General features: G+C 40.6%; 1 protein-coding gene across 1 annotated transcript in view; it reads right to left on the bottom strand.

Annotated features, from left to right (window-relative positions):
• Positions 1–18,648, bottom strand: part of LOC109999310 (protein kinase C-binding protein NELL1-like) — a 251,046-nt gene that overhangs the window by 154,865 nt on the left and 77,533 nt on the right. The window contains exons 5-7 of the mRNA XM_065952653.1: positions 18,265–18,361; positions 5,632–5,704; positions 4,993–5,075 (exon numbers count right to left, since the gene is read on the bottom strand). Coding sequence (XP_065808725.1) covers positions 4,993–5,075; positions 5,632–5,704; positions 18,265–18,361 — 253 coding nt within the window. The remainder of the gene's footprint in view (positions 1–4,992; positions 5,076–5,631; positions 5,705–18,264; positions 18,362–18,648) is intronic.

The following is an 18,648-nucleotide window of genomic DNA, read 5'->3' as shown; positions in this document are numbered from 1 at the left end:
GAGGTTTATTTATATACGTAACAGCTCTCTGGATCCATTAAGGCTCTCTTATGGTCTTATATAGGAGCTGGCTTGCTCACACACAAACAGAAAATCACTTATAACTTCATATATCTATGAAATACACTTACTGCCTGACCCAAATATGAGCAATCACAGACCTCCGATAAACGTGGGAGAATTCCAAAAGGTCCAATTGAGCCGTGCAGCAAAGGTCAGCTCAGAAAGTGGAGCTCCACTTAAGACATTTGTGGCTGTCTGCCGCTCTGCCTCTGCCTCCTCTGCTCCTCTGAGACCTGCTCTGGCCTCAGTGTCACAACACGAGAACTCGTCACCAAAATCATAAAGGCTTCCAAAGCGAAAAAAAGAAAAACTGCTTGATGTCACTGAGGCTTTTTCGCTTCATTTAAAGGAGTCCCGGTTGGATGCTGGAAAGCCATGTGAGTTGTGAGCGCTAAAGATGTGTCCTGTCAAAGCCGCAAAACAAAATGTTTGAAATGCCGTTTCAAAGACTGCGAGGATGCTTGCAGGCACCACAGTGGAATACCTTTCCTGTACAACCCGAGCATCAAATGTCACAAAGGAGTCAGAGGCTAATAACCATGTAGCTCCTATGGGTGATACATGAGGCATGCAGACATGATCGGAATGATAATTTGAACAGCTGTCACATTATAGGGAGGTGTCAAACATGTGGAACAGAAATAAAATAAGATCCTGAGGATGAGCAGTCTTAGGAAAATTAGCAACTAATCAGATAAGATCTGGGAGGTCTGACATCAAGTAATTATCATATTTAAGCAATTACTTAATAAGAAACACACACAATGAAACTCTTAAGGTTTTGCTTTTTCAGTGATGGTGGAGAAATCCTTTCTCCCTAAGCCTTCAAAGTTGGCTACAAAATTTTGAAACAAATGCCAAAAAGGAAATTATTCTGTAGGGACTACAGAATGAGCTACTGCTGAATGAGGGGGAATTTGGAAAACACCAAAATAACATTTACCATTGCAAACACTGCAAACGTCCAAAAGCTTGTATCCGAGTCCCAAAGTGAGGAAATAAATGAATCCCCTTGGATTCACGAGAGAACTCCAAAAGAAGCTTATTTGGGGGAAACTTGCAGAATAATATAGCTCTCCTGAAGTAATGATAAATATTTGAAAAGCTGACACAAGGACCAAGAGTCCTCTGTTAAAGATAGTGGATTGTCTAAAGCTGCTTTCAAGACCTTACACACAAGGGAATCTTATGCAGCAGCAGTGGAGGAGAATATCTTATGTGCTATACATCCTTTATTCAGACAGCTATCCTTAGAAAAGTGTGCATCAGTGGCTTATTTAAAGCTGCTGTGAGCACCAAGAATCTCAAGAATAGCAACCCTCCATTAACCGAGAGAACAGCCTTAGAGATGGATCATTCTGGAAATAATGCTCAGGAATTTAAGAGGAGAGGGACAACAAAAGTATATCTTAAATATTTTGGAACATGCCATGGAAATAAAGAATTTAAGACCAAGAAAAGTGTTGTTTCAACAAGGCTCAGATGTGTGAAGTCCAATCTCAGTGATGATTTTTCCCTTCTTTTACATTTTTACTAACTATTCATAATACAAGCTGTGTGAATTAAAGCCACCACAGCATTGTCTGAGCTTTTCTCCCACATTGTGGTCAAGAAGGTTCCTAACCAGATGTCACCTTACATTTGTCATCTCTCTCATTGAGTTTACACGGACTTCCCGTTCCCGTCAAAACAGTATCCCCCGTTTTGATCAAGTAGATCTTCATGCTGATTTTGATCAACTCGACTAGACCTCATCTCAATTTTGAGAAACCCAATTTTGCCACCTGGAGACCACAGAACAAAAACGGGATACCACATCATGTACACGCTCTACACAAGTTTCTGACAGCTACAGCCTACCCCACAGGCAAGTAACGCATCAGCCAAACAAACATGGCGACGGCAATGAAAGTGCGTCTTACTTCTGGAGTGATAAAGAAACTGAGCTTTTTCTTTTGGTAATAAAAGAGTTAAATATAATTGGAAGTTTAGATCTATTCAAGATAGTTGTGAACAGGCTACAGGACGCCACTTTCCCAACTCATAACACATAATGGGGCGGCTGTGGCTCAGTTGGTAGAGTCGGTCGTCGGGGTTCAATCCCCAGCTCCTGCAGCTACATGTCCTTGGGTAATTACTCCTGCTACTTCGTCAGTGGTGCATGCATGTGTACCAATGGGATTAGTTACCTCTGAAGGTCACTTTACCTCTGCCATCATTACTACTAGGCCAAACATCAGAACAGATCCGCGATACTAGAATTATTCATGATACAGAAATATGTATGATCAGGTTTCTCTGTGTGCATGTAAACGCCATATCCTCACATATCCCCAATATAATCAAAACCAGGGTAAGGTTCAAAACCGGGATACTAAAGTCCTTGTCTATGCAACAGTTAAGGAGAAGTTAATTAAAATGCAGGGCTTAAAGATAAAACCCAAACTGAACGTTTAATTTCAGCCATAAAAGTCTTTTGCTTGTATTTGGGGTCAACTGGCAAATTGATGCTTGTACAGCACCACATTATGTCTCCTCTCTCATGCACAGGTTTAATACATGCAAATTGCTGCCAAGCTAATCTACACACAGCTGAGCTTTTTTGTCATTTCACCTCGCCTTGACACTCCGGCAGGACCGTGCTATTATTCACCTCATGCTGAATCTCTCTATTCTCCAGCAGCATAAAAGCAGGCAGGCCATTTAGCGCCGGAGATGACTGCATCCTCCCCGCCGCGTCTCATATGAGGAACGAGGTCAGGTGGCGATAGGTCGAGGTGTGTTCATGTGAGAGAGGAGGCGTTGACACAGCGGTAGGGTAATGTTCTTCATTTCACCCTTATTTACACTGAAAATTATTCTATGGCTCGCCTTCCTGCTGAGATGTCCTCGCTCCGATTCACTCCCACCTGATAGCTCTCACTCATGCACACAGAAGCACACACTCGATCACACACACACACACAATTATGCAGATGTTGGGTCTTATAAATAGTTCAAGCTCTCCCACATGGCTCCAGGGCAGAATGCACAGCGCCTGTTAGCCTCCTGTTGTCACAACGCAGTCGCCATTTCCTGACACCTCACTGAACCTCGAATGTATCAGCATCCTGTGTGTGTGCGTGGGTGGGTGTGAGTGTGTGTGTGTGTGTGTGTGTGTATGTATCCATGTGCAACACAAAACCCTCTAGCTTCAAAATGACATTAGCAGGCTGGCAGAAAAATAATCATTATGATCTGAACTTCTCAGCAGCTGTTTGACATGTTGTCAACCTCAGCACACGCCTGGAAAGTTATGTACCTTCTAAAGAAGACAGTAAAATTCCTGACCTAACAAATTGTCGCTCTTAATTTTAATTCAAGAAGTAAAGGTCAATATAAAGGTAGGACAATTATAAAGTTATTTCTGACTTAAAAAAAGGGTATGCAATTCTGGGAAAAGTTGCTGATGTTTCACAGCTAATCAAAAACATACTTCATGATGGACCTTCAGGCTCCGCCCCCAAAATGAATGGCCGAGCATTGCCATAGAAATGACTCTAATAAGCTGTGTTGCTAAATGCATCTGTTGCCTGAGAGCAAATAAGCAAAGAACATAAGAAGTTTGGCGCTCCCATGGCGTTAACCTTTTCATGAACCTTGAGACCTAAAGAACTAAAGTCATACTTTATGTGTGCTGGCTCATAATGAAAAGGTTTTTGATTAGTTTTCAATTGTGCAACAATCATCTAAAAAAGATGATTCCAAACCAAATCCTCACTTGAAAAGTTTAAAGTTCAAGATTCAAGATTAACTTTCTTGTCTCTCAAGGGACTTTGTGCTACAGTTTCTTTGACCTTATTGAAGGGTCAGACGCCCCAAGTTAAATGAGGAGGTGGAGTTGATGTTTTGCAAACTGATCAACCTCTGCTCCTCTTTATCGTCTGTACAGCACTCAATAATACACTTTGCATTTTCAAAGAGATGCCCTGCATGCATTCACATTGCCTTCTATTTTATAGTGAATATACATAATTGAAAATTGCTTCACTATCTCTTAACACTTATCCTGAGAAATTGCTAACTGCAAAAAAACAGACCAAAAAATGAGGCCTTCAGGAACCAAATGATTATCTGTTCCCTGTTTCTTCCTAAAAGCACATTGGTGTTTTCTTTTTAAAATATTCTTCAACCATTTAAATTCAACTGTTCTGGATTTGATTGAATATTTTGTTTTTCTAAAGACAGATTAAGGTGCGTATTCATTTTGTTTTTGTATTGAATTCACAAATTGAGATAGTGACTTCAGAGGAGACGGAACAATGAGCATTAATTGAAGGCAGCGTGAAAATCAAACGACTCTGTCGTCATTGGTTTTAGTGGAGAAGGAAGTTTATTTCTGCATTTTAATTGTTTAATCTTTTTTGCAGAGCTGCAACTACAGTAGGACATGTATCTGTGGATCATTTAACTCGTTTTTGTTTTTCCTAACAGTCTTTTGCAGCAACTGTTCCCAAAGTTTATTATATTCAGTCAGTTTACATGCACAGTTCAGTCGAGCTACAGTTATAGATCTATTAGGACACTTAATTAGACTAGTGTCCTTGTTCCAGTGTACAAGAATAATGGGAGAGTCCATTTATTGTTGGAAGTTTGTCGAACACAGCTGCAGTAAGTGGTTGACATTCCCCCTTTCAGCTAGTTACTATTAGATTGTCTTCCAGTTTACCTTTTACGTCCCATACCTAACAATCCAGTTTCCATTCTGCGTTTTCCTTCCATCCATGACCTTCAATATATTTTACTCCTTCAGCTGACACAACACAAACATTGTCTATTCGTCTGTCCAAAAATGCCTGGTTCTTGCTTCAGCAGTCACCACATTGATAGACAGACAGTTTATACATGTGGCATTAGTTTCCTGTTCCAGGTATTGTTCCTTGTTCCTACCTTCAGGGTCATCTTTGCAAGCAGCTCCTGAAGGTCCATGATGCCTTGCACCAGGCTCAGGAAATCACTGCAGGTCGGACAGGCTCAAATGAGGAAAAGGAGGCACCGCAATAGAAAAGGACAGAAGAAGAGAACAGAAGAAAGAGTTTAGATAAGGGAATACCACAAGAAGGACAAAACGGTAGCCATGATTATTTGCAGGAAGCTCATGGCGGCAAAGAATAAACGAAAGTGAAGCCTCACACATCTGTTTACTCTTTGTCTTAGAACGGTTTCTTGTGTTAGTATCAATAATAAAGCAACAAGGTGCGATTACATGGCTTATTGATCAAAGGCAGAGACAGTGGCACAGCTGTGGTCTCGTGTCTTAATCTGTTTGACAGTAAACAGATACAGACGCGAGGCGGGGAACCAGGAGACTGAGCTGAATCTGAATTACAGCTAACAGAAAAAAAAAAAACTGAAGAAGAAGAGGAAGAGAGAAAAAAACAACAACGAAGGAAGGCATTGTTTACGAGCAGCGGGGAGAGGTCACCAGCTCACACCTCGTTTATTAAATGGGGAGTACTCTTTTATTCCCCTGTTACTCTCTGAGCATGCAAAGGGCACTTTGAATGTCTTTGACGTCCTGATACTTACTGCGGTTAAGGTTAGGGCACTGCGTGATGTAGCCGTTGGGGGCGAAAATCAACTTAACATCCTGGATTATGCCCTGAGGAGACAGAGGGAGGGGTGCAGGGAAAAGACAGACAGAGATAAATGGTTAATGGTAATTGAACTTGTATCACACTTTTCTAGCCTTCTGACTACTCAAAGCGCTTTTACACCGCATGACACACCTACACATTCACACACTGATGGCAGAGGTTGCTGTGTAGTGAAGCCATCAGAAGTAACTAATCCCATTCATATGCATTCATACACCGCCGACAATGCAATTCAGGGTTAAGTGTCTTGCCCAAGGTCACATCGGACATGTAGCTGCAGGAGCTGGGGATCGAACCCTCGACCTTCCGGCTGAGAGGCGACCGACTCAACCAATTTAGCCACTAAGGATAAGGACACACTTTAATTGGAAAAATCATGTGGTCACTTTTGAATAAGTCTGAAGAAAATGAAAGATGACAGTGTAGGAAGATGCAAAATCAGCAATGTATTGTTTCAGCGCAGGTTGCATAAGTACTATGAAAGAAAATGTGTCTGCTAGGCGTGGGAGATAAAACGATAACGATAATTACTGCGATATAAAATACAAATGTTCAATAGATTTAAACCAATAATTATAATAGAAGACATGCGAGGCTAAAACGGGCAACACCACAAACCTTTTGAAGCAATAAGACCCGTTAGAACACACCGGATGAAAGAAATGACCGAATGTCACAATCGGCTGTTAGTGGACCCTCACTAATCACCTGACCAGTAAGTGGTACAGCCCAGCAGCAAGCTGTCACATCAGCATTTTCCAGCACTGTGAAGTGTGCTCATGATACTGAAATATTCCTCTGTTCAAGTAGAGTTAGTCATGTTCACACAATAAAAAAAACCACAATTTACCATCTGTTTTTTTCCAACTTTCCCCAAAACCAGCCTTTAAATTATATAATGATTTAACAGAAATAATGATTTAACATCTATCGTGATAATTATTGATTTTGACTGATGTGAATTTTTTTTATTGTGATAACTATTTTTGTCATATCACCCAGCCCTAGTGTCTACCATGCTGTGCTTGATGATGTCTGAGATTGTGTTTTTTTTTTTTTTCCACTGATACTTTTGTATTCAATAAGTCGTCACTAGTGGGGTTTTTCTTAATAAAAGCAAACCAAACATCATTGACTCATACAGTTGATAAAATATTTAAATTTGACACTTTCCATTAAGTCAAAGCGTTGAAATCTAAGACAAAAAGTTGCTTTTGATGTGGATAAAGAAATAACTCTGGCAAAGCAGACTGCATTAACAAATCACAAGAAGTAATCCTCAGAGCATCTTCTCTAAACCGCATGATAAATGTGTCCTGCAGCCCGTTAAATGCTTAAATCAGACAACATCTAATCATGTATGATGATAAATCTGCTTCATTTTATAAGAGAAGTGCTGCACAGCATCAGCGTACTATTATATATGGTGCTCCACTTTATTTGCCTTCATGAAATGATTTGTGTTCAACAACACACTGCTACAAAATGATCTGTTACACCTCTGTACACATCTGGTGAATCGGCTGTTTCTTCAGGTCACACCTCCAAAAAAAAAATGTTGCGCTGGGCTGATGTAACCATTTGCAACTCGACATACTTCATAATAATATCTGAAAGAGTTTTAAGGTTGCTGTGATGATAAAGTGCTTCACCAAAGTTTTTTGTTTGTTCCCTTTCCTGTGGCCATTGTAATAACTGTTGATGAAAAGTTCTGGTTGTACAGTACGCCTCTAGCTGGAGATTACTGGTACTGTATTTATTTCATTGTCACACATTGTACTTCTTTATTCATAAGTATGACACAAAAAAAGTACAGCATAGGCAGTAAGGAATGTAGACTTTTGGTCATAAACCAATGTATTGGACAAGGTAAAATGTTGATCCAGTTGTTCTTACAAATCATCCTGACTGCAAAATAAAGCTATTTATCCAAATCTCAAATAAATCCCTTAATACGTTGTCAAGACCTTTCCCTCAGAATCTTGAATGTTAAAAGCTCACAGTGCATAGTGGAGAGTCAAGGGATCACCAATGTTAGGGATATGATGTCAAAATGCTGTACCTTGAGATATTTGACAGGATAAGTTCAAATAAACTGGTAGTGCCTGAGGAAAACTTATTGTATCACTGAAGTCATTAGTATTTCCTCTTAACTGCACCATGAATACCTGTACCAACTACAGTGTTGGTAATCCATGGTCATTTTTTAAATTTATTTTAAAGCAATCCATGTTGTAGTTGTGTAGATTTTTCAGTCTGGTTCATATTTGTGAACCAAGACGTTGGTATTGGTCCAATGGTTAAAAAAAATAAATCTAAAAATATTAAAGGCTTTATTCATTTTAAATAGTTTGAATATGATACAAATTTGGAAACCTACCAATATGGAGAGCAGCTGACTTACATGTACAGTACCCAACAAAAAACGTCTACTGTATGTACTTTTTTTTAAAGAGCTTCTCAAGAGACCATGGAGACACTGGTTTTCGGCTAGTCTTCAATTTCAAGATAATGATAAACCACACACCACACGTGTAAAAGTAAAGCATATTGCTCATTATGCTCAGGTGGCTTATAGCCGGGGTTGCCAGGTAGGCTGTTTTTTCTGCGGGTGCTGCTGCGGATCGATTTTATTGTTATTGGGTTGGGTGGACCTATTTTTGATATCAAGTAAATTATTAATAAAAAACTCTATGCTAATTCTTTAATAATGCACAAGTCCAACCAAATGGACAAGCAGATGAGCAGGTATACATTGGATTATATCACAGCCCCCCTTTTCCCACACACAAAGATGCAGCCCTGCCCTGTCTGCACACACATAGTCATTGCCGCCGGCGCCCGGTGCCTTGCATCTGACTCTTATCCAAACTAGCGAAGGAAAAAGCAAAGGCGTCCACAAAAACCTCTTTACATCTATATTTCTTTTTAGAGTCAGTTTAAAAATATGGTGAAGCAGCATTATAAGATGTAGATAATGAAATCAATGCATATTATGTTAAATACATTTAATTATGTTGTCCAGCAGGGAGGGAGAGGGAAAAGAAAGGGCAAAGAATTAAAGGGACCAAGCAGCAGGTTAGTTGTGGTGAATCATTGTACACACACACAGAGCTATATTTGGGAATAAAGGACTGACTGCTTTGAGTGCTGGTATACCGACAATGTATTGTGTTATTTTGTAAATATTACAGTACATCTGACAGTGATCATTACTGTTTTACTTAAAGGCATATATGTTGTGGCAGAGGTTTTACAGGCTTATCTTGAATTCTGGCATTGGGCGTTTTTCTGGGCTAGTTTTGATTGGCTGGTTTTGTCACACAGACCTGGCAACCCTGCATTTAACAGTAAATGTTTACATGTGGTACTGCTGCTGTTGGATGCTCTGCAAATCGATTGAATTTTCTGTACGTAATGTTTAGGTTTACAAGCCTCCAAATATTGACTTTTATAGTTTAACTCAGGGTCTGCCACCTTAACGTTGTATCATTGTGTCAAACATCTATATAATGACAATAAAAAGGTGAATCTGCATTCGTTTTCAATAAAATAAACCTACTAATGTACTTTACGTACAGCATCCATTCTCACTGCAGTCGGGCAAAACCACTTCATCTATAGGCAGCAGAGGTTAGTCTATAACCAAAAGAGCTCTTTCCTTTAACACACTGTATGTCAATCACTGTGAGTGACAGGCTCTCTCCAGGGGTGCAGGGCTGGTAAATAGAAGCTCCATCATGACCACAGAGAACAATCTCGTAAAAAACGCAGACTCTCTAATGGAAAACCAAACTTGTAAAACACTGGGGCGCCCACAAACACACACACACACACACACACACACACACACACACACACCACACATACGAACACACACACACAGAGGGGTAATATCATTTCAGCATTCCTTCAAAGTGGCTCCTGAAAACACGCTGGAAGGACATTAGAATTCAGCACCTCCAGCACAGTTGGCTTCAGTTCCTCTCTGCCTTATGTGTAGGAGAAATCCATTTACAGTGCATTTGGCTAGCCTGGATGCAAGCAACACCTGCCTCCATTTCACACGGAGCCACTCAGAGAGAGAGAGGGAACCTTGAGGCGAACAGGCTTGCCGCCCCGAATGAGAACAAACACTCAGACTCACACACTCAGAGGCTATGAGCGCAGTGGATGGTGAAGAAGAGATTGTCAGTGTCACTCAGAATGAAAATGAAGGTGTAGATCACAGATGTCTGTCCCGGTGGTGTAATATAGGGGTCCTGACCACACATCACTGTCAATGATCAGCGGGTAATTCCAACTGAAGTCATAAAATATCTCCCCCTCTCTCTCTCTTTTCTCTCTCTCTATATCTCTCTGTCTCACACACACACAGGCAGAAATGTGAACATATTTGTTTCACTCCTCTGCCAGAGCATATGGGGGAGGTGTTTAGATTGCACTGTTCAGGAATAATGTCTATTTGCCCACAGTAAGACAAGTAAAATTACACGGCAGCATATCAAGCAATAAACACAGGCCGAAGAGAAACACAATTTATTTTGTTTTGTCCTCGTGTGCTGTCTGGGGTGCTGACTGTCAGCTTTGAAGGTGCCGTAATTTTATTTTTGTAATAACAATGAATTAGGGGCCATCATGTAATCTGAAAGATGAGCACTGATCTTTAAGCCTCATTCAGCTCATGGTTTTGGTTTTTATTGTATGATCATGCCAGATCCACACATATTGGATATGGATACCAATTCATAAAATAACAATTATGTCCCCTAATTTTGGATTAAAAACTTGCATGAGAATGCAAATCCATTTCCATTCTTCAAAACAGCATGCTGTGCTGGCAGGTTGCAAAGAGGTCTTAGTCATTATATTAGATGAATGAGGAACACTTTGAGGGCCCTGATTCGCTAAGAATGGATCTCAGTCGCATATCGCTCCAAAGATCGCGCATCATTTGCTTCGACTATCTGCTCCAACTCAAGGTCTAGGGGGTGTGGTCTAACACAACTCATTCGCATTTAAAGGTACAGACACAGAAACAGCCTGTTCTGAGCAGGGCTGAAATAGAGGGGTTTACAGGCATGATCAAATACAGGATCAGAGTGGATTTAGAACTAGAAACTCCACAGACATGTTTTGAGGAGCTCTGAGACTTATTTGAAATTGTCAAAAAGGAGACTAGTATGTGACCTTAAACTCCAACTTCGGGAAAAACTCAAGAAGACTATATTTGTTTACTTAAAGACCCTTGCACACATGGACACGGCTTGTGTTTTTCATTATCAACGTAGCTGCTCTGTCCAAGCCAGAGAGAAAACTGCATGGGACTAATTGAACACAGCATCTCAAATTACTCATGATGATGTTGCTCTGTGTCTTTTAGATGTATGTTAGACAGCACATTTTTCACATCCTGTTAGTCAGAATAACTTCATAAATAGATAAAATGAATGCACAGTGGGTCAAATTCTTCTGCATCACCAGGTCAATAAATGCTTCAGAATATATGAGCCTCTTTACATCCACACTGTGCATGACTAAAAGAGGTTCTAATACAGCTCTCACGTCATCTTATTTTTGAATTATCTAGGGATAAACATGCAAAGAAGGCAACAGAGCACTTTTTATGGCCAAATAGACTGTCTGTCTAGTCAGAAGCATTAGTCAGTCTGAGTCCAGATGATGGTGTATTTCTTCCAACCATAAACACAACTTTCCATTGGGGATTAAAAAAAAAAAACAGCCTGCAGGTTCTGAATCTTTGATTGGATGTGAAGCTGAATAAAATGAAAGTAAAGCTGCAGCACTTTGACTTCATTGTTCCATTTCAAAGCCAATGTACTGTATAAGTGGCTTCCCTGTTATTTATGGAAGTGTTGTATTGACTCAGAGCAGAACATTAAATTGCACATTTGTGTTACTGTTGCTCTCGTGAAAGTTCATTCAGTGCGTTTTTTCTGCATGTTGGTTTTCATTGTTCATTCTCTTACTATGTTGCATCGAATCCTCCACGCATGCTCACTCATTTTACCTGTAGTCATCAGCTCAGAGGAGACCGTGCGTTTGCTGATGCGGCTCCAGTATTGTGGAATGATCTGCCTCAGCACCTTAAACAGGCCTTTTCTCTGTCTGTTTTTAAATCTCATCTCTTTTCCCTGGCCTTTGACACCTAGTAGGACGTCGACTTTAGTTATTTATTTGATTTCTTCTGTGTGTGCCTATTCATTTTACTCATGTTTTATGCCTTTTAAATTGACATGACTTTGTACAGCACTTTGGTCAACTGTGGTTGTTTTTAAAGAGCTAAACAAATAAAGTTGGATTGGATCAGCTGTTCACATCACCAGTGCTCAATATGGCTTTCTCTTCTGCCAGCTAAACCCGAAGTTAAGTGCTACCCTCCACTTCCCCCATCACCACCAAGTCTTTGCAGTTTCATCACATGGTCCATCCCATCAGTCTTAGACCACATCATAAACCTTCTTCCCGTTAACCAAATCATCTGCCCAATCAGCTTCTTCATCCCATCAGCATCAGATGACATCATCAGCTAACACCTCCACCCCCAGTATCTGGATTCCATGGGGGGATAGATCTTGGGGCAAACATCCTCCGATCACGTTATCTTCCTTTAGAGTTCAAGCGCCAATGATTCTCTGACAATAATTACCACATCATAAATAGATCAAATAAATGTGTTTCTTTGATTCATCTATCAGTCTCTCCTGATGGAAATGTATGCATAATATAAATAGCTGTCTTATATCCATTCAAAAGATCTGGAAAGCTCCTTGAATGAATGGGACAGTTTTAAGGTTAGCTTATGACTCATAAAGGGTAAAAGAACAGTGAATGCATACAGCCAATAAGGGTTCACACCGGTACTGTAAATGTGTATGTGTGGGTGTTGGATCTGTGTGCTTATGGGCTGTTTTTATGTATCTTTTGTGTCTCTGTGTCCCCGAACGATCACAAGTTGGCTCACATTATTGCTGATAAAATTACCTCCACTTCACTTGTGTGCACAATTTTGCCGTCATGATTCTCAGTTAGCTTGTTTATTATAGCGATAATAGGCCTGGAATGTTTGGCCAGCACTTTGCCCTCGGGCAACAATGACTGAGGGTTATTATCCTGGGTAAAGCTTTAACTGGCGATTCTGTTTTCTCATTTATGTCATGCAAAACATGACCTTTCAGCGTTCTAGCAGGTTCTGAAGACTTAACCTCCACCTGCAGTTCATCTCCCAGCACTAAGCTAACATCAACAGCACCAATTAATGAGAATGAGAGGGGGAAGACAAAAGGCCGACTGACAGGGAAAGAGAAAAGGAGATGATAGCAAAGTAATTTAATTATTCACATCTTTTCTTTCTTTTTTGTTGCTCAGCCTGACAGAGCTGAACTAATCAACCCAATGCATCAATCTGCAGGACTGTAATGAGTAAGGTTGTGCAGCTTTGTTTTAAGCCCTGTGTGACATTATACATGTTGCCAAAATACACAGAGGGAATATAAAAACTCAAAATGTATAGGTATATTAAGCCCAATTTCCACATACTCCGATGACTGCTGTTCCCTTCCCCACTGGATCCATTTCTGGAGCATGAGTGCAGCAGAGCGCAGTCATGAGCAGCTGTACACACATCTCAGGAGAACTACAAGATCACACGGGAATGAAGAGAAAAAAGTGCAAACAACATGTTGCTATGTCTTTCTGAGGATGATTTGTTGTCCGTTTGGTGCCTGTTTTGACGTAATGTTAATAAATTGATGGAAAATACGATTGTGATCCGTGGATTGCTTTTCATTTTGAAATTGACCTGATGCTCTCTTCGTTTCCTTGTCTGACTTCCTGTCAGTGTTGTTTATTCTGTCCAGCTTGCTGGTGCCTGCAGCGTACTCCGTCGAAAATAAACCCACAGCATATTTGAAACGGATCAGAGCGTAGTGGCTCTGCTGGCACGCTCAAGAGACGGACCGCGGCGCCCGCTGTGGAAACACAATCATTGACTAGAGTGGAAGTGAACAGCGGAGTAGTGTGTGGCACTGACGGACCACGGCGCAAACAGGAAATGTGGAAATTGGGGGTTACGGCTGACAGCTCACTACAATGATAATTTCCATAAAAATTAATGAACAAGAAAAAAGGCACATGGAAGCAGTCAAGTGTCAAGGCAAAGCTTTGCCCTTTTAATTAACAGTCAATGTCAGCTGATGTTTTGTATTGTAAGTCTTGGCTAATAGCTATCAAATTTCACACAAACCTCTTGCGTACATGTTGCCGTTCATTGTGGAGCTTATGCACCAAGACCCAAGGGGAGGAACTACAGGCATGAACCACTGCACAAAACTCCCTGATAAACATTAGTGCAACATAACAAAAGAGATCAATTCCAAAAATGAAACAGGGGCGCTTTAGGAAGATGTATTGGCAGTGAAAAATTTATTACATGAGTTAATGATGGTCCGATAATGTTGCTTAATTAGACATAAAACAAGTCTTGTTCTTTCACTCAAACGGAAAACAAGTCAACAAATTCAAAAAGTGTAAAAAACCACATCAGTTCAATCAAAACACTTGTACCTTACAAGACACTGAAAACCCAAAATCCTTCTGAATATGTTATAAGTGTCTTATAAACTCTTAGATAATGTATTGGAGAAGTAATATATTTCATTTTGATCTGTATAAAAATACTGTTATTCAAGTTTTTCCATACTTTTTTTGATATTGGATTAAAACTGTGGTTATGCCAAATAAGCATTCCAATCATTCCTTGAACCAATCACAGGAATAATCACACAACCACTATCCAGCTGTTGAGACTTAAAGCTGCTGATATAAAATTGACATGTGATCTAATTGATCTATTTCTGTAGGTGGTATTGAGCTTGGCAACAGGGGGTTTGGTTAATAATACATATCAAACTATAGCTGATGCTACAGAGCCATCATTCTGCATTGGATCCACAGATCTGATGTTTTCTGCACAGACATGCATTTGTAAATCAAAGTGTACACCAGAATTTGCATCAGCAGAAATACATTGCACATATGAATTAAAGTCATCTTTAGTACGACTAAACATTATAATCGGACTGTCAAACGATCATTTTTTTTATTGTGATTAATCACTGAATTTTAAAAGTGAATCACATTTTTAACTGCATGTTTGGATTCCATTCATTTGCATTTCCAAACAGTGTTTTGTCATGCTTTTATTTTATATTTTCTACAACTGTATCTTAGATAATGTATTTTACTTCCTGTTTGGATAAAAAAAAAAAAAAAGCTTTTATTTTGAAAATAATTAAGGAACGTCCGGTAGATCAAAAGTTATGGCATTAACTTAACCGTGGAGAAAGGATCTCAATACAGATTGAAAAGTCAATGAAAACAGCAAAAGGGAACTGTGAAAAAAGAGAAATGTTTGATGTCACATGGTGAATGTTAGTTTGGACTCGTCAACTGAGCTGTCTAGGAGTTTTTATAACTTCTGATAAGTTAGGACAGACTGAGCACACCAGGTACAGAGAAGAAAATTATGAAGCAGATGTAACAAGAACCGGAGAAAGACAGGAACGAAGAATGAACAAACCAATTTAACCAAACAGGAAACAAAGAAGACACAAGACAGACTGATTGAAACATCTAAGCTCTGTATTTCTCATGTCCACGTTCAGCTTATCCTCCATCATGCTGTCTGATGTCACCTGTTCATCCTTTTCCATTCATTACTGTACTGTGTTGCATAAAGCGCTGAACACACAGCAATGTTCACATACAGGCCTGCAGAGTCCCTGAGGACTCAGCATCCTGGGAACAATGGATTCTAGATAAACATAATTTATTATTGTTGCTCCATCTGTTGGAGAGACTCCCAGGAGGAGGTGGCACAAAGAGAGGAGCGTCTCCAGCCACTGTGAGAGCTCTCTATGTTTTATTTACAGGCCTTGTTAGCTCGTCTTATCATTACCCTGCTCCTGGGTCTGAATGGGAATGATTAAAGGTGCTGCATTATATCTCCAATCTGCAGTGTTACTTTTAGCTCTAGGCTGTTTTTTCATTTTGCTTCAGCTATTATGTCTTTATTCTTTTCTCATCTTCCCAACAAGCTCTTCACCCGCTGTACTTTTGGCCATGAGAGAAAATGAGCAGGCTCCGATTACCCTCCTCTTCAGCAGGTTAAAGTGGGGAGCAGGTGAAAAGATGTGAAGGGAATCAAAAAGGAGTGGGGTGGAAACATTGGACACAAGGTTTTTTTTTTCTTCTTATGCAGGCCTTAAACGACTTGGCAAAGGATTTCAGAAAACGGAATAAGACGTGACCAAAGTGTAAGCTAATTAAGTTGTGGAAAGGTCTGTCAGCTTGACTGCTTGGTAAGGTGGTCAAAAACAGTTTGAGTTGTCTTTAACTTCGTCTTTTGTCTTGTCAGGATACTTTGAAAAAATAAACAGGGCATTATGGTATTGGCTCAAGCTAAATCTAAAGTTCAATAGCTTAAAAATGGTCGAAAAACGATTAGCAATGCTAATTCCAGCACCAAGCAGGAAGCAGTAAACCACACTGATGGTAAAAGTTGGTGCCAGTGTCCTAACTAATACAAGTTTTAAAATTGAGCATTTGCTTAGCTTTGAAAGCAGTGATTGTTAGCTCCAGTGGGCTAGTTTAAGTCTGCATGGGCTTGCTTAAGAAAATATGCAGCTCCTTATGCTAATTCAGCTAAAGCCTAATGCATCACAGATAATGCAAACCACTACACACATGGGACGAAACTACTTCAGTTTCTGCTTATTATGCAGCAGGATAGTGAATACTACCTGCAAGAAAATTGCTGCAGTTTTTTTTAAATAGTGCCCTTGCAATAGATGCAGTATTTTTTTAATCTTATCCGTATCCGTTTTTTGTCTGTATTCACATGTGTGCATGTGTGTCGAAAGCCCTCTGCACAATATGCCTCGAGAACGTTTGCCAAGAAATAGCTACAGCTACTTAATTGTTATTGAACAGTTGTCTCATACATATGCATTAATGGGAGTGGGTAATGAGGATATTCAAGCTAAAAGTGGCTCATCTGAAACTCTGAGCAACAGGTCCATGATTCAAGGTGTTACAAGTGCACCTGTCAGATAACATGCCAACTCATCCCAGCGCAAACCTAAAGGGAGGATTCTCCTCATCTCCTCTGTCACATCACACAGGCCTGTGAGCCTCCACACCATCTGCCTCTGCTGCTGACAAACACTTTTAAACTCCCTGCACATGGAGGGAAGACAGACTCCACTGCGGGTAGGGGAACTGGATGATAAAGCTGCTTCTTTTGAAGACCAGAGCTTTCACTCCAGAAGAAGGAGCTCCTTAAAGCCTTGATGCAAGAGAGGGGCGAAGGAGGAGGGAGGAGGAGGAGCGGAGGGCTTGGTTGCAGCAGCGATAGTGTCAAAGCACAAGGAGGTGAAATAATACACAACACAGGAGGGTCTGGTTGCTAATCAGTGTGTGACAGGGGAAAAAAATGAAAGCACCCATTGATTGCTCTGCAGGTGGGCAGGAGAGGTGGGAATATCAAGAGCACGTGCATGTCTTGGTGACTCTCAAACGCGTACCCTTCCTCACCTGCTGTGAGTGCATGCAGGAGTCGGAGAAAATGAGCAGTGATTAAAAATCGACTGTGTGTTAACGGGCTGAGGCAATAAATGTTTCAAAGCAAACACTGAGCATTTTGCTGCTCCTCTGTAAACCTGCAGAACGTCTTTCTAGTGTTTCCCGCTTTGCTTTCTTCCCACACACGAGTCTGCTGCAAATATGGCCAATTATACCAGTTCAAGTCAAGTCAAGGAAAGTTGAGTATTTATATAATGCAAAATCACAATTTGCCATGTCGTGGGTTTCAATGTCACATAGAGAATTAGAAGGCGAATAGACTTGAGGAGGGAAAATATGGATCTGAAAAGACTTTATTGTGAGCCGGGGCAAATCTGCAGATTCTCCCACTATACAATTGTATTTTTCTGTTTCATATAGCCCATCACCTATGCCAAGTCACTTTGTACCTGTTTTGTACCCCAGGTTACAAACTGGACAAGCACAGAATATATCCAGGGTAAAAAAACAGGTTAGCTCACTTTAACCTCGGGTGTAGTCTGAGGAGCCGGTATATTTTAGGCTGCTTAACAGGAAACAAAGTCAGAATATAAGATTTGTATAAAAACACAGGTATTCTCTAACCTAGATAAAAAAAAAAAAACAAGTTGTGCTTTTATTTTGAAAAGCACACCAGAAGTGTTGATATACTACATTCAGCCATGGGAAGTTTTCTACGTCTGTAGTCATGTTGGATGAATACCTGGGGCTGTCAATCCGTGTTCAGCACACAATATTTAAACATGAGCGATCGTTCACTGCCTCCAGAGTGAACTACGCTCACGTTTCACTCATGACTCGATAGTTCAGCTGTTCAGTTCAACAAAAACATGTTCAATGAATGTGCTTATTTAGCATTGTTCAGGCACAACACTGACATGAAGTGTGTGTGTGTGTGTGTGTACCATCTCTGAAGTCTTACCTTAAACAGGCCATGCTTGTGGCTGTGCTGGCCCAGCCACACTCCACTGCCTGGGGTGAGTTCCATCTGAGGAGGGTCTATCACCCGCTCGTAAATCCTGCCAACAAGAAACCAAAAATGTTTAGTTATAATAACCCCCCCCACACACACACACACACACACACACACACACACACACATTTCTTTCTCTCTTTTAGTCCTGGTCTGGCAGAAACACTGATCCAATACAGCTGAATATCGGAGTAAATCCAACCAACCGTGTGCATGTCCTCTCCCTCCCTCCTTCCCTCCCTCGCCTCCCTCCCACACCCTTCATGAGAAGCAGAGAACGAGGAGCATGGCTGCTCTCCTCAAGCATGACAGCCTGTCTCGCCCCACGGCTCT

Source organism: Labrus bergylta, chromosome 3 (genome assembly GCF_963930695.1).
Source record: "Labrus bergylta chromosome 3, fLabBer1.1, whole genome shotgun sequence".
Classification (NCBI taxonomy): domain Eukaryota; kingdom Metazoa; phylum Chordata; class Actinopteri; order Labriformes; family Labridae; genus Labrus; species Labrus bergylta.
The sequence above is the reverse complement of the archived record's forward strand: the minus strand, read 5'-3'. Positions and strand labels throughout refer to the sequence as shown.